The 14,511-nt window shown below is 42.3% G+C and overlaps 1 protein-coding gene across 1 annotated transcript in view; it reads left to right on the top strand.

The window, feature by feature from the left end:
* Nucleotides 1-2,605: 2,605 nt before the first annotated feature.
* The window catches only part of HACD3 (3-hydroxyacyl-CoA dehydratase 3), a 38,622-nt gene continuing 26,716 nt past the window's right edge, over nucleotides 2,606-14,511 (top strand). The window contains exon 1 of the mRNA XM_060618238.3: nucleotides 2,606-2,865. Within this exon, the coding sequence (XP_060474221.1) occupies nucleotides 2,779-2,865 (87 nt within the window). The 5' untranslated portion in view covers nucleotides 2,606-2,778. The remainder of the gene's footprint in view (nucleotides 2,866-14,511) is intronic.

Genomic DNA, 14,511 nt, shown 5'->3' with positions numbered 1-14,511 from the left:
AAGATAATTACATAAATGTTGATTGCATCCCATTATTTATTTATAATAGCTAAAAACTGGAAACAATGCAAATGTCCTTCATCAAGAGAATGGATAATTTGTGGTATATTCATACAATGAAATGCAATACTGCAGATACCAACAAAAACCATTCCATTTATATGAAATTCAAGAACTGACAAAAGCTACTCTATGGTGAGAGAGGTCAGCATAGAAATTTGGGGGGGGGGGGGGAGAGATGAGAGGCAAACGTGTATTGATATGAAAGAACCTCTGGGATGCTGGAAATGTTCCGGATCTTGATCTAGGTGGTAATTAATTACACAGATATAAATGTAAGTAAATATTCAGCTTAAGCTAAACATTTAAAATTTGCTCATTTCCTGTATGCCTCAATTTTTTTTTAATGCCCTATAAATGGGGGCACCTGAGTGTCTGACTTCAGCTCCGGTCATGATCTCACAGTTCATGAGTTTGAACTCCTGCATCCGGCTCTCTACTGTCAGTGTGGAGCGCACTTCAGATCCTCTGTCACCCCTCTCTACACCTCCCCCGCTCATACTTGCTCTCTCTCTCGCTCTCAAAAATAAATGAACATTAAAAAAAAAAGTGCCCTATATTGGATCTGCATTGTATTAAAGGCCATGCAATAAAAACACGTTTACCATTTCAAAAGCATTTTTAAAATTCAAGACTATCAAGTTTATTGCTTTCACCATCCCCCATACCCAGCAGATTACTTCACCTCCAACAGGTTTGTCTATTACCAGTTCCTCCTCACTGACAGGTGGACCTGCCAAGCACATATTTGATTTGGCTCCAGTTTAACAAACTTCTCTGACCCCCCTGTGTCTGTGGGGCATAGTACAAACACCTGATTGAAGCAAAGACTTTCCTATTTCATTTCCCATCTGCCTTTCCAGATCCAGGGTGACCTCTATTCTCTATGTCCTTAACCCCCAGTACACAGAACCTTCCATAGCTCTTCACCTTTGGACTCTGGCTCTATGCTTCCGCTACCCTACCTCTGCTTCTTTCTCTATCAAATTTCCTTCTCACATTTCACTGTCCAGCTTTTAAGGATTCACTCTCAAATGTCCACCCATTGGTTTCCAAAACCCTCATTTCCCACCTTCCTGCCTTTGTAAGTTCAGCACATTCACCATATGTAAAACCCTCTGTATTTTATGTGATCCACCCCTGAATTGTTTCCCAAGAGCCTGTCTCATTTCTTTTTTTTAAATTTTTTTTTAACGTTTATTCATTTTTGAGAGACAGAGAGAGACAGAGCATTAGCAGGGAAGGGGCAGAGAGAGGGAGACACAGAATCTGAAGCAGGCTCCAGGCTCTGAGCTGTCAGCACAGAGCCTGACAAGTGGCTGGAACTCACGAACTGTGAGATCATGTCCGGAGCCCAACTCGGAAGCTCAACTGACTGAGCCACCCAGGCGCCCCGAGCCTGTCTCATAGCTCTTCATCTCTGGATCCCTGTGCTCAACACTTTGCTAAATAAATAGGTGCCAACAGAACTGAATTATAAGTCTCATTTTTGTCCCAGACTTCTGGTTTTCATAGTAATGTTGCTTCCTATTAAAGTCTTCACTGCAGCAGACTTAGGGATGAAAGTGGATACAGACAAGATAGCTTAAATTAGACATAAATTAGTGCTGTATCTAGTCTGGGTCCCTTACTTTAAGAGAGAAAAGTCTCCTGCTCTGGCCAATAGGATAGCCACTATTATGTCGCTGTTTAAATTAATTAGACGTTGGGGCGCGAGTGGCTCAGTCAGTTAAGCTTCCGACTTCAGCTCAGGGCATCATCTCCCGGTCTGTGGGCGCTGTGCTGACAACTCAGAGCCTGGAGCCTGCTTCAGATTCTGTATCTCCCTCTCTCTCTGCCCCTCCCCCATTCACACTGTGTCTCTCAAAACTGAATACATATTAAAAAATAAATTAATTAGAAGTAAATAAAATAGAAAATTCAATTTCTCAGTCTCACAAGCCACATTTCAAGTACTCAAAGTCTCATGTGGCTGGTGGCTACCAAAATCGAACAGCGCAGAATGGAACCATTTCTATCACCGCATAAAGTTCTATGAGACTGCGCTGAAAATTTCGGGCCTTTACATCTACTCTTCCCTCTTAGAACACCTTTCCACCCTCTTCCCATACTCCTTCCCCTATAATATCATCATTCTTATTGTGTCTGTAATTACAGGATTTCGAGACAGCAGGGACTGTGTCTTACTGCTTTAGTTCCAGTGTTTAGCTTCGAAGCCCAGCGCAATTAATAGGCTCTCAGTAAACGTTGAAATAAATAGGTGATAGAACGGGGCGATCTTCCAGATACATCAGTCCCAATCCCTTTCTCACGCTGATTAGTTCTTTATGAGTCTCCGGGACTTTTCATTTTTAAGCCTATCTTAAAACATCGCCCCGGAGAAGAGGGGAAAGGGCCTTGCATGCACCTGCTGACTCCCAACTCCCCAAACCGCTGTATCAAGCTCTGGCGTCACTCGTGCTGGGCCCGCCCCTTCCCACTTCTGCGCCCCGTGCCGCCCCCGCCCTGCTCGCGCCAAGGTCTAGAGCTCGCGCCACCGTCCCCCTCCCCCGTCATTGCGCAGGCGCAGCCTGCGAGCGTGGGGTGTCTCGAGGTTGGCGGCTGCCGGCGCTCAAGAGCGCAGGGGTTTGTGGCCTGCGTTCGACCGGCACCAGTCTCTCACTCTCCGAAGCAGCGAGGCGCAGCGATCCGTCTCCCCGCGCCCCGTGCGGTGTGGCCATGGAGAATCAGGTGCTGACGCCTCACGTCTACTGGGCTCAGCGACACCGCGAGCTGTATCTGCGCGTGGAGCTGAGTGACGTACAGGTAAAGGCCGCTGCGGGCGGCGGGACGAACGCGGGGTCGCAGCTCCCGGGACCCGCCGATCCCCGCCACTCTCTTTGTCCCAGTGCGCGCTGGAGAGCCTGCAGTGCACCAACGGGTTCGGCGACGCGGTGCACTTTCGGCGTCCAGGCCCGGGCAGGGACTGGCCCTGGTCGAGGCGCACCCGCACACCACGGGCCTGGGGCGCGACCCCCTGAAGGCTGCAGGTACCTTCGGGTGCTGCGTGAGTCCTGCGCGGGTCTCAGAGGCTGCCCGGGCCTTCTCTTTGTTCGCAGTTTGAGGCCTGATGGAGCCCGAGCCCGGCCCTGGAGGCCTGGCCGCCGGGGTTCGAGTTCGCCAAGGCCCTTGGAGACGTGGGATGAGCTCGTTGGGCCAGGGGTTCAGAGTGACCGTGGCTTGCTAGGACGCCTGGCGTTCGCCTGAGAGGTCCAGCTGGGCCTGTCCGACATTCACACGGCCCGCCGCTGCCCCAGAGGGGCCACACCCACCTTCCAACCGTTCAGTGATGGAAATCATTCTTGTTAATTTTAATTTTAAAATCCGGGGGACCCTGAGAAAGTGATCCCCCCCCCCCCCATTCTGAAGGCTATGAGCTCAGGTTTGAGGAGTTGCATAGAGAACTTAAAAATTAAGTTACATCGAACATTTATGTTTGATTTCCTTAGCCTCCTCCATGAACAAGCTGTTGCCTCCTAAATGGTGGAGATCCCAGGACCTGTGTAGCCCCTGCCTCTGTCCAGAGCATCCAGGATTCCAGTCTTTGAGAAACTGGAGTTTTCAGTCTGGAATGTTCTTTCTCCAGTCATCCTTACTCCCTACTTCTCCCTGATATCTATGGCAATTTGTAACCTCCTTCACTCCACTCAGCTCACTGCCTCTGAGTCAGGCGTTTGTGCTTCTGTCCCTATGCCTGCCTGGCATATTGTCTTGTGAAGTGCGCGTAGGTGCTCTTTCAGTGTAGATTTGAATTTGTTGAATTGAATCTGTTTCTGGAATTTAAACCTGTTTTCCCGTTGAAAGATAAAGACAATACTGGCCAGAATGCCTTTAAATAGGATGTGACATTGCATGGTGTGTCATTTAATGTATTAAACCAGACTGAATTATATTTTTGCGTCAGAAGATGAGTAAATGTTCTGTGCTCTTCATGGTGTTGTAATAAAGAAGGAAACAAACAAAATCTTTGTTGATGGGAATCAAAGTCCCCATTTGGAGAGGGTTCTCACTCAATGAGTGTGGAATGTGTGTTAGTTATGACAGTCTCTTGTTAAAAAGTATTTAGTCAAGCATTATGTAGACCAATTAAACTCAGGCCCTGTCCTCTCTAGATGTTATCATGTAATAAGGATGTACTATTCTGGGATACTTTTGAAGCTGCAAACACTAAAGGTGTTTTAAGGGCATAGGGGGGTGGTGGTGGAAAGAAATAGAAATTAGTTGGACAAATGAAAGAATGCATCATACTTATGTTTGTCTTAAGAGATCTCAACCTCTTAGTTAAGAAGTATGAACACATGTTCATCACACTTGGTATGTTTAGAAACACGAAAAGTTTACATTTGAAATGTGTTATAGATAAGGAAATGTAAAGGTGGAGGAAGAAAATGGAAGTTTCTTTTGGATAGAGAATCCTTTTATGTTTGGGAAAGAATACATTTTTCCTCCAAAAGCAACATGTTAGTACCGTTCGTAAGAGAAATCCTCTACCTTGTGTGGGGTACTAGAGATTTATAAAGATGAGTCAGATAGTCTCAGCCTTCCAAGGGCATACTGTCTAGAAGAAGCATATTATCTTATACAAACAAAAAGTTTTGTGTATGGGTATGTTTATTGGTAGAATTAGAGTTGACTATGAACCAGGTCTCCTTTAACCTGGTGTTAAAGGAATTTGTTACCTCTCTTTTGTTTAGTTAGACATGACCTTCAGAAATGAGATGAAGTGTTCTTTTCAAACTGAGATTGGAAGAACTTTCCAGAAAGAGAAAGGCATAAACTTTTGGGTTTTCTGACTTGTACCGTGTCAATGCATGACAGCCAAAGACTGCCAGAGAAACACCTCTAGTTGAACAGGTTGGGTTTATTATTCATTCCAGCAAGGAGAGTATAGCCCATGGGGGACAATGGTGTCTCATTAAGGGGGTTGGAACTGATTGTAGGATTTGGATGCTGTCAGAAAACAGGGACAATTCTGTGGTTGGTTATCTGCATACATCTTATCTGTTGGGAGGAGAGACTAGCAAAAGAATAAAAATAATTGGTAGAGAAGTAGCAGTCACTCATTTTGGCCAAGAGAGAAAGGGTGTCTGGTATTTTGTGGGTAGCGTAGTGGCCATGTTTTTGTCTGTGCTTACCCAAAATTATGAAATGACCTTTGTCTTATTTCATTAACGTTTCATAATAACCTTGTCCGAGGTTGGTATTCTGTGCCATTATGCCTAATAGGAGAATAATGTGGCCAAGCTGTGACAGGCCACCCTCTGAATGTCAGGGGCTGCTCTTTTCTTTTTAATTTCTCACTTAACTGCCCAGTGCAGGGCTGTGGACCTGTGGTTCAGGGTCCGAGTGAAGCAATGCACTTATTCAGTGAAAACCATTTGCAGCCTGCCTACTACTCTTATCTCATTAAGCTAGGTGCTGGGTTTTTGGACAGCTCTCTGTTGCTCCCTGCTTTCTGGCATGTTTCACAGCTTCTAGGTTAGTGAGTTTTCATGTTGAATTCCAATTTGGGGGCAGCAGCTCCCCTCCCCTCCCTTTCTGAGACACAAAGAACTGTCCAGTTTTCACGTCTCCATTCTGTCTTTGGAGGTACAGGGTTAGTGGCTGCGGAGAAACCACTACTGATGTGAGGAGGAATAGTATACAGTAAAGGCTTCAACTGCAGCATTGTCTGAGTTTGAGGTAAGCAGTAGCAAAGATGCCAGCTGGAGTCCAGGGGGCTAGGGCAGAGTCCTTTTCACAACAGAGTTTACTTTCAAGATAAGCATAACATACAGGTTTGTGCCAGCCACGGCAACTATAGTTGTTAGAGCATTTGTTCATTTATCAAGGTTTTTGTTTGTTTTAAAGTTATATGGGAACAAAGTGCATACCTCTGTTCGGGAGCTGTTTGGCAGATACTGTTGTTGTCCTTAGTTGTTAGACAGTCTGTTAGAAAGAGTGGTAACTGAAGACATGAGGTTGGGTTCTTGCTCTTCTACCTACCGTCTAGAGGCCATGGATAATTCACTTAACCCTTATGTGTCTCAGGTTCTTCACACAAATTTTGAATACCCCTCATTCATAGGATTTTTTTGAAGTTTGAATTGGATCATGGATTTGAAAGTGCTTTGTAAATTCTAGTTTGCTATTCAAATGAAAGGGATTATATTGTGATGTTAAACCTTAGATGAGAGAAACCAAAGAGCAGTAGAACAAGGTAGAGTCTATTAGCAGAGTTATCCGTATATGGTATCATACGTATTGTACGACAGAGGTGGCTTTGCGTATTAATAGGGGAAAGGATGAACAATTCGGGAAATTATTTGGGGATGATTGGTAATCCAGATAACAAAATGAGGGGCCCCTGGGTGGCTCAGTCTGTTCAGCATCTGACTCTTGATTTTGGCTCAGGTCAGGAGCCTGTTTAAGATTCCCTCTCTCCCTCTGCCCCTCTCCCCTGTTTGCACACACTCTCTCTCTCCAAAATAAAAAATAAGAAACCCCCAAACAACAACAGCAATGGCAACAACAACAACAAAACACAGATAGCAAAAAGATAAAATAAGATCTTGCCTTATGTCATACACAAAAGTTAATTCCAGGTGGGTTAATGACCTGAATGCAAAGCAAAACTACTAAAAGAAAATATAGGAGACTGTCTTTACCGTATTGGACCAGAGAAGAATGTGTTAAATAAGACACACAAAGCATAAACCCTAAAGATTAACAAATTTAAGACAAACCTGAAGAAGATATCTACAGCACATATCACCGACAAACGATTAACGTCGGAAATATATAAAGAACCACTACAGATCAATTAGGAAAAGACATATTACCCATTAAAAAGGGGGCAGAAAATATAAGCAATTCAGAGTAAAAGGAAACAAGAATGGCCAGTATACCTGAGAAGATGCTTGATCTTAGTTATAATCAGGGACACGTAAATTGAAGGGATAGTGTTTGTTAGTAAACCGATATTTCTTAGATTGGGAGAGATGAAAAGTCTAACATTATCGGTTGTTGGTGAGATTGTTCAGCAATGGGACATTTTTATACAAGTCCCCCTCTGTCAAAGACCACCAGAAACACCTTGTTTTAACAAGTGGCTTTATTGCTTGTTTCAATGAGGGAGAACACGTATTGGGGACTCTTGGGGTATCTCAGTAAGGAGGTGTTAGAAATAAGTGATAATAGGATTTGGGCTTTGGTTGGATGTTTGGGAAAGGGTCTAAGGAAGTAGGGATTCATTTTAGATTGGATGCTGTAGAAAATGGGGACATTTCTATGATTGGATACCTTGTGGATGGCATAGTGACCTGTTCTTAGACAAAATTATGAGTTGACCTTACTTTGTGTCATTTTATCATGGTCTCAGAGAAACCTGAGGTCAGCTGGTTTTATTTGAGACTATTTGTGTAGGAGAGCAAAAATGGCTTTGCTGTGAGCTTTAGAACAGCTTGTAATAATTTTGAGATCTAGCTGTGAATGTCAGATCAGTTTCAGCTGTCAGGGCTGCTTATTTTCTTTTTTTAAAAACAGTTTTAAAAGTCCTAAATATCATTATATATATAGTTCACTCTTCTGTACATGTAAGTTTAAGCAAAATAAATTAGTGAAATTATTTCTAAACCATCTTCATATTTTAGGACTCACTCTTCTGAATCACCTTCAGCTCAGAGATGTCACTGTCCCTGCTTTCCACATGGTATCATCCTCTGTGCCATTAAGAGGACCAGAAATGCAGCATTTCTGAGAGAGTGCTCTACATGAGCATTGTTTTTTTCAAGTCATCAGAACCTATTTATAAGTTTTGATGCGGCACTTCTTGATGTTACCAGAAGATGTCAACAGAACATTTCCAGAATAGAATCAGGACTCCTACTCCTTCCTCAGATGGCCTGCAAGTGGTTTGTTGACTGAAAAACTGAGTTACACCCGTGTCGCCATGCCATCTGGGACAATAGCCAAATTCACAGGTTCAGGCAGTGACAACCACGTCATGGCTGCCACTTTACCAGAGCACTTGTAAGGTGCCACTATCTATGGTAGTATATATCCTGATTTTAGAGATTTTAAATGTGAAAAAAATGTGCACTTCAGAATTGCTGAAATATAACAGAATTTGGAGTTGTCAGCTAATAAGTTGTAGTATTTAAATTCCTGAGACAGGATGAGCTCACCCAGGTAGAGACTGTAGATCAGAGGTTACCAACTCAAATGCCCAAAATACCGCGTAGCGATTAGGAGCCTGGGTGTCTCTTTTTGCCTTGATTTGAATCTCGGTTTTGCCACTTGCTGATCTTGTTATCCTGGGCAAGTTACAAAGCCTCTGTAAGCCTTAGTTTCCCATTTGTAAAATCGTTGTAATAGTACCTATTTTATAGGGCTTTGTGTGTTTCTGCGTGTGAGCTAGTAATGTGAAACACTTTAAATGATACCTGGCAGGGGCACCTGGGTTGGCTCAGTTGGTTAAGTGTCGGACTCTTGGTTTCGGCTCAGGTCATGACCTCACGGTTCGAGGGTTTGAGCCCCGAGTCCAGCTCCGCACTGACAGTACGAAGCCTGCTTGAGATTCTCTCTCGCTCCCCTTCTCTCTGCCCCTCCCCTGCTCGTGTGTGTTCTTTCTCTCTCTCAAAATAAATAATAAACTTAAAAAAATTTTTTAAACGATATGTGGCATATAGTGAGTGCCAGTAAATGTGAAGTGAGCTGGGTGGGGAGTGTGGTCAGTTGGAGAGAATAGGGTTCATCTTACAGAGGGAGCTACTGTTGTGCAAGAATGCAGATCTGAGGTTGGCATCTAATTCTCTAATTTGTGGAAGAGAAGCTGGAAATCCAGATTTTTTTTTAATGAAAAAAAGTCATAGTTTTACACTGAAGTTATTGAACAAATGTATGTAAATGCCTACTGTGTGCTTGGGAGTCTTCTAGACTCAGATTCTGGGACTTGGGCATGAGCCAAGGCAGACGGAGGTCCCTCCTCTTATGAAGTTTATGTGCTGACACTGGTGGTGGTGGAAGAGTGATAATAGAAGTAAACAAGTTCATCGAATAGTTTGAGCTAATAGTGAATGTTACGGAGAAAGCCAAACAAGACAAATAGGAGAAAGTATCATGTGAACCGCCTCAGACTGGGTTGTCAGCGAAGCTGTCTGAGAAAGTGTCATGTGAGCAGAGACCTAAATGTGAAGAAGCCATGCAAAATGATGAGGACTGAATGTCACAGAGAGAGGGAACAGCTCCTGCAGAATCCCTGGGTGGGAAGTACTTGCTGGTGAATTCAGATGAAAAATTAATACATAAATAAAAGAAAAATAATTTCTGCAGGCCATATAAAATATTGTGGGTGTAATTTGGCCCGATGCCAGTTTATGACAGAAAACTGATAGACATTAAAAACTGGAAGAGGGTCAGCTGGGTGGCTCAGTCAGTTAAGTGTCTGACTTTGGTTCAGGTCATGATCTCGCAGTTCGTGAGTTTGAGCCCCATGTTGGGCTCTGTGCTGACAGCTAGGAGCCTGGAGCCTGCTCCGGATTCTGTGCCTCCCTCTCTCTCTGCCCCTCCCTTGCTCATACTCTGTCTCTCTTTCTCTCAAAAATAAATAAACGTTAAAAAAAAATTAAAAACAAAAAAACTGGTGGAGATAGGAAGCAGCCCAGCGTTGAGTCCTGAGCTACTCAGCCATTTAGAAGTTGAGCAGAGGAGAAAGAACAGCAAAAGATAGAGAAGGAGTAGCCTGTGAGGCATAAAACCCAGTGTACTGTGATATTCTAGATGCCAGGGGATAGGGGTGTTTCTGTGGGGTGTATTCAGCTGTGTCCAGTGATGCTCACAGGTTGAACATGTCTATTGGATTTCCCAGCATGGAGGTTATTGATCTTGATAATAACAGTTTCAGTGGAATGGCAGGGATGGAGGCTAGATCAGAGTAGATTTAAGAGTAAGTTTATGGTGAGGAAGAAGTAATGATTATAGATAACCTTTAAAGAAGTTTTTTCTGGGAGGGGGGAAGGGATAGGCGGAGAAATCAGTGGTGCAGCATTCTGGAGTTCAGAGATAAGAGGAAGGCTTTCTTTCTAAAAGATGTGGGCCTTGAGCTGCGTTGTTTTTAGAGAGCGCACAAGCAGGGGAGAGGCAGAGAGAAAGGGAAACACAGAATCAGAAGCAGGCTCCAGGCTGTGAGCTGTCAGTACAGAGCCAGATGTGGGGCTCCAGCCCACGACTGTGAGATCATGACCTGAGCTGAAGTCGGACGCTTAACCGACTGAGCCACCCAGGCGCCCCGCATTTTAAAGTGTAAGTAGAATTTGGATTCCAAAAAGGGAGATTGACGGGGATATGTACTGTTATGTTTACCCAATTGAATATAATGCAGCTGTAAAAAGAACAAGTGAGGTCTCTATGAACTGGTGAGGATTGGGTTAGGTGAAAAAAGCAGGTATGTGAGAATGTATATTATATGCTACCTTTAATGTAGAATGAAAGGGATACAAGAATATCTGGGTGTATTTACTTATTTTTTGGAAGACGTGTACACATACGTATAAAGGAAAGATTCACCGGAAACTACTGAAATGGTTACCTATAGGTGGTGAGCGGGAATGTGGTAGAGGGAGATAGCTTTAAGACAGGACTTCTGAAGATACATTTCTACAAAGTTTGACTTTTGGACAATGTGAGTATTTTACGTATTCAAAAATAGAACTCAATAAAAAAGAATACAGTGGCAAATCTTGAAATTCAAAAGTAGAATCAAAAGGACCTAACTATATTTCAAGTGGATACCATAGCCATCCAGATGAGTAAGTTAATGCAAGTAACAATTGAACACAGTACTCTGGTTCTTCAGTAGAATACATTCTGAGAACAAAAAGAACTGCAAAAAAATGTTATACTTTACTCAGTAGGTTTATTGTAAGTAAAAATAGATACATAATTCAGAAACTTTTTGAGGATCACACAAATAAGTAAATAGGTTAATGCTATTAGGAACCAAGATTTTCACTGTAAGTAAAAAGATAAAAATGTTGAGTGACAGAAGATGAGAAGCTCTATAATAGTAAATTTGAATTGGAAATTTAAATATGACAATGTGATTTTAAAAATTCCTAGCTAGACACTAAAAATGAGCATGGAGTATACCTCAATGTGCCAGATCCTGTTTCCTGAATTACCATTTCCCACTAAATGCACTAAGGCTCCTTGAAGAAATGGCAGAGTATTATAAGTCTGTGCTAGAGAAAAGTACATCCTCAAAGGCTACAAGGTCAAGTCAGAATAACATAGCAGCCAGTTTGAAGAGATTTCCACTGGCCAAATTTGTGATAATTTGAACATCAAAAAGAATAAGAATAGTAGTGGATTTTGGTAGAGAGGAGTAAAAAAGAAGACCCACCAGTTCATAGTGATAGTCAAAAAGAAATGAAGGTGGAGCTATGGGGGAGGCGGGGGAAGGGGACAGGAGGTAGGCGTGGTTAAGCACCAGGGATCTGTAACTGTTCAGTATCTTGACTGTGATGGATAGAAGAACCTATACTTGTAGTGAAGTTGTATAGAACTCACACACATACACACAAATGAATACAAGTTAAACAGGGAAACTATGAAGAAGTTGAGTGGATTGTATCAATATCAATATCCTGATTGTGATATTATACAATACGTATAATTATGTATGTTATGTACAATATGTGTACAATGTATAATTATGTAAAATATCATTGGGAGAAGCTGGGCAAAGAGTACAAAGGATCTCTCAGTGTTATTTCTTATAACTGCATGTAGATTTACAATGATCTCAATAAAAATTTCAATTTAAAATAAAAGAGGGAAGGGAGAGAGAAAGGGGAAAAAAAGCTCTTCCTTACACAAGAATGCCAGCTTAAAAAAAAAAAAAATGAAGGAATGATTGAATTAGAAAATCGTTGTGGAGCCTCCAAATCAGGCAAGGATTAACAGTGGGTGACAGCTGGAGGAAAGAGTTAGAGAATAGGAGATGACAGTTAGATTACTTACTAATTGCAAAAGAAAAAGTACCTTTACAGTAGAGGGTTCTGGCAGTCCCCGTCTCTTAATCAAATGATCAAACTTAGTATCACCCATATGACAGTATTGGCTTCTTCTTATGATACCTTAAGAAGTATCCATATCAAAAAAAAAAAAAAAAAGAAAAGAAAAAAAAAGAAGTGCCTATATCACTTATGAAGTATTCTTGTCAAAAATGGTTAATATGAAGGAATGTACAGACAAATCCAGGACATGATATATTTTCTAAGACAACTGGCATGGATTAAACATAATAAAAGTAGAAGTCTGTATTAGGTTAAGATAGACATTAAACAGTCAAATGGGATTTATGATCCTTGATTGGATTCTGGATTGGTTTTTTTAAAAAAGTATACATGTAGTAGTGGTTTAAAGGCACCCATATCAAGAGCTCAGTTGAGAAGTGGACTCTATTTTCTCTTCCTTTGAATCTGGACAGGTCCTGTGGCAGCTTAACTAGTAGAATGCTGCAGAGTGATGCTGCAGTGAGTTCTAGACCTAACTTTAAGAGAACTGCCAGCTTATGCTTTCTCTCTCTTAGAACACTTGCTATTGAGACATTCCTTCCCAGAACTCAGCAGCCCCACTGTAAGAAACCCAGATCACAGAGAGAGGTCACACACACAGGTACTCTGGTCAGCAGCCCTAGCTGAACTCCCAGATGACAAGCAACATCAACTCTGAGCCATGTGAGTGGATGTTCAGCCCAATATACTATATATAGGCCTAGCCAGCATCCCGGGGAGCCAGCCGTCCATCTAAGCCCAGTCAACCTGCATAGTTTCGCTTCAAGCCTCCAAGTTTTGCGTTACAGTTGAGAACTGAAACAAGTAAACGTTTTTTTTTCAGACAGTTGTTTGAATATAAACTGGTTGTTAGATGATACAGAATTTTTGTTCTTCAGTGTGAGAAAATTGTGGTAAGTATGTAGGAGAACATCGTCCTTTTTAGAAGAAGCGTGCTCAAATGTTTAGGGGTGAAGCGTCACGATGTCTGCAACTCATTGTGAGATGATTCAGAAAAATCATGTAGTAGAAAACGCAAGTGTGATTAAATACAAGCAATTGATGAATGGCATATGAGTATTCATTACACTCTTTTTTTTTCCCCTCACTTTTTAAAGTGAACTTAAAAATTTCCAAAATAAAACACTGGGTTGAGACGCTTTTTGGCACGGATGCCCAACACCCACCTCTATGTTTGCTAATTCACTTAGAAGGACTCATGGGATTCAGCATATGGTTGTACTCCTGGCTAAGGTTTATGACAGTGAAAGGGTATATGATCAGCAAAGGATAAAAACACAGTGGAGCGTGGAGAAATCCACGCACAGGGCTCCTCATCCTCCTCTTTCCTGTGAGGTTGTATACTTGAGTTGCTCTTTTTTCCCAGCAGTGAAAAATGCAGTGACTTTTATGTAATGTTTCTGTCCATGGAAGCCCCTTACAGATGCAGCATCCATGTACCAAAATTGTAGACTCCCAGAAGGAAAGTTGGAGTTCACCATTAATCACATTGTAAGCACAATCTAGGCACAGTGAACCAACTGTTAGGTGATGGAGGAAAGCCAGGTTCCCAGATGCCAGCCAAGGGCTGATTTTGGAAACAGTCCCTTTTAAAGATAGCAGCCCCATGGTTGCTATGTAACTTTTTTGTGCATATATTAATCACACACATGCAAAATGAAATACGAATGGTTTAAATGAGATCTAAATGTCTAAAGGCTTAGGTAGCAGATAGTTCCCTGAACTCTGTAGCTCTGTCAGAAATTATGAAAATGGGATGCATTGATTTAACTTCAGTTCACTAGTTGTTGAGATAGTAGGAATTCAGAGATGAATAAGAGATAGCCCCTGCCATCATGGAGCTCAAGTCTAGAGGGGCCCATGCACCAATAAACAATAATTACAGAACAGTGTGACAATTATTATAATGACAATAAAGACAAAGTAGTAAGGAAACTATTAATGTTGGAGGTGAGTAGGAGAGAAGAGGAATTAATATTTGGCCTGGACTTTGAAAGATGAATAGTATTCAACAGATAAGGAAGCTTAGAAGGGCATTCTAGTCAGAGGAAGAAAAGCAACCGGAATATGAGTGCTTACTAGCTGCCAGACTGTGCATGTTACTGTTCAATTCTTGCAACAATTTTGTGAAAAAAGTGGTGTTACTGTTGTTTTAAAAATAATGATGGCTGCTGGGGTGCCTGGGTGGCTCAGTTGGTTAAGCGTCTGAGTCTTGAACTGGCTCAGGTCATGATCTCAGGTTCGCGAGTTTGAGCCCCGTGTTGGACTCTGTGTTGTCAGTGCGGAGCCCACTTCAGATCCTCTGTGTCCCGCTCTCTCTGCCCCTCCCCCACTCACGTGTGTGTGTGTGTGTGTG

The sequence above is a fragment of the Panthera onca genome, chromosome B3 (assembly GCF_046562875.1).
Source record: "Panthera onca isolate mPanOnc1 chromosome B3, mPanOnc1 haplotype 2, whole genome shotgun sequence".
Taxonomy (NCBI): domain Eukaryota; kingdom Metazoa; phylum Chordata; class Mammalia; order Carnivora; family Felidae; genus Panthera; species Panthera onca.
The sequence above is the reverse complement of the archived record's forward strand: the minus strand, read 5'-3'. Positions and strand labels throughout refer to the sequence as shown.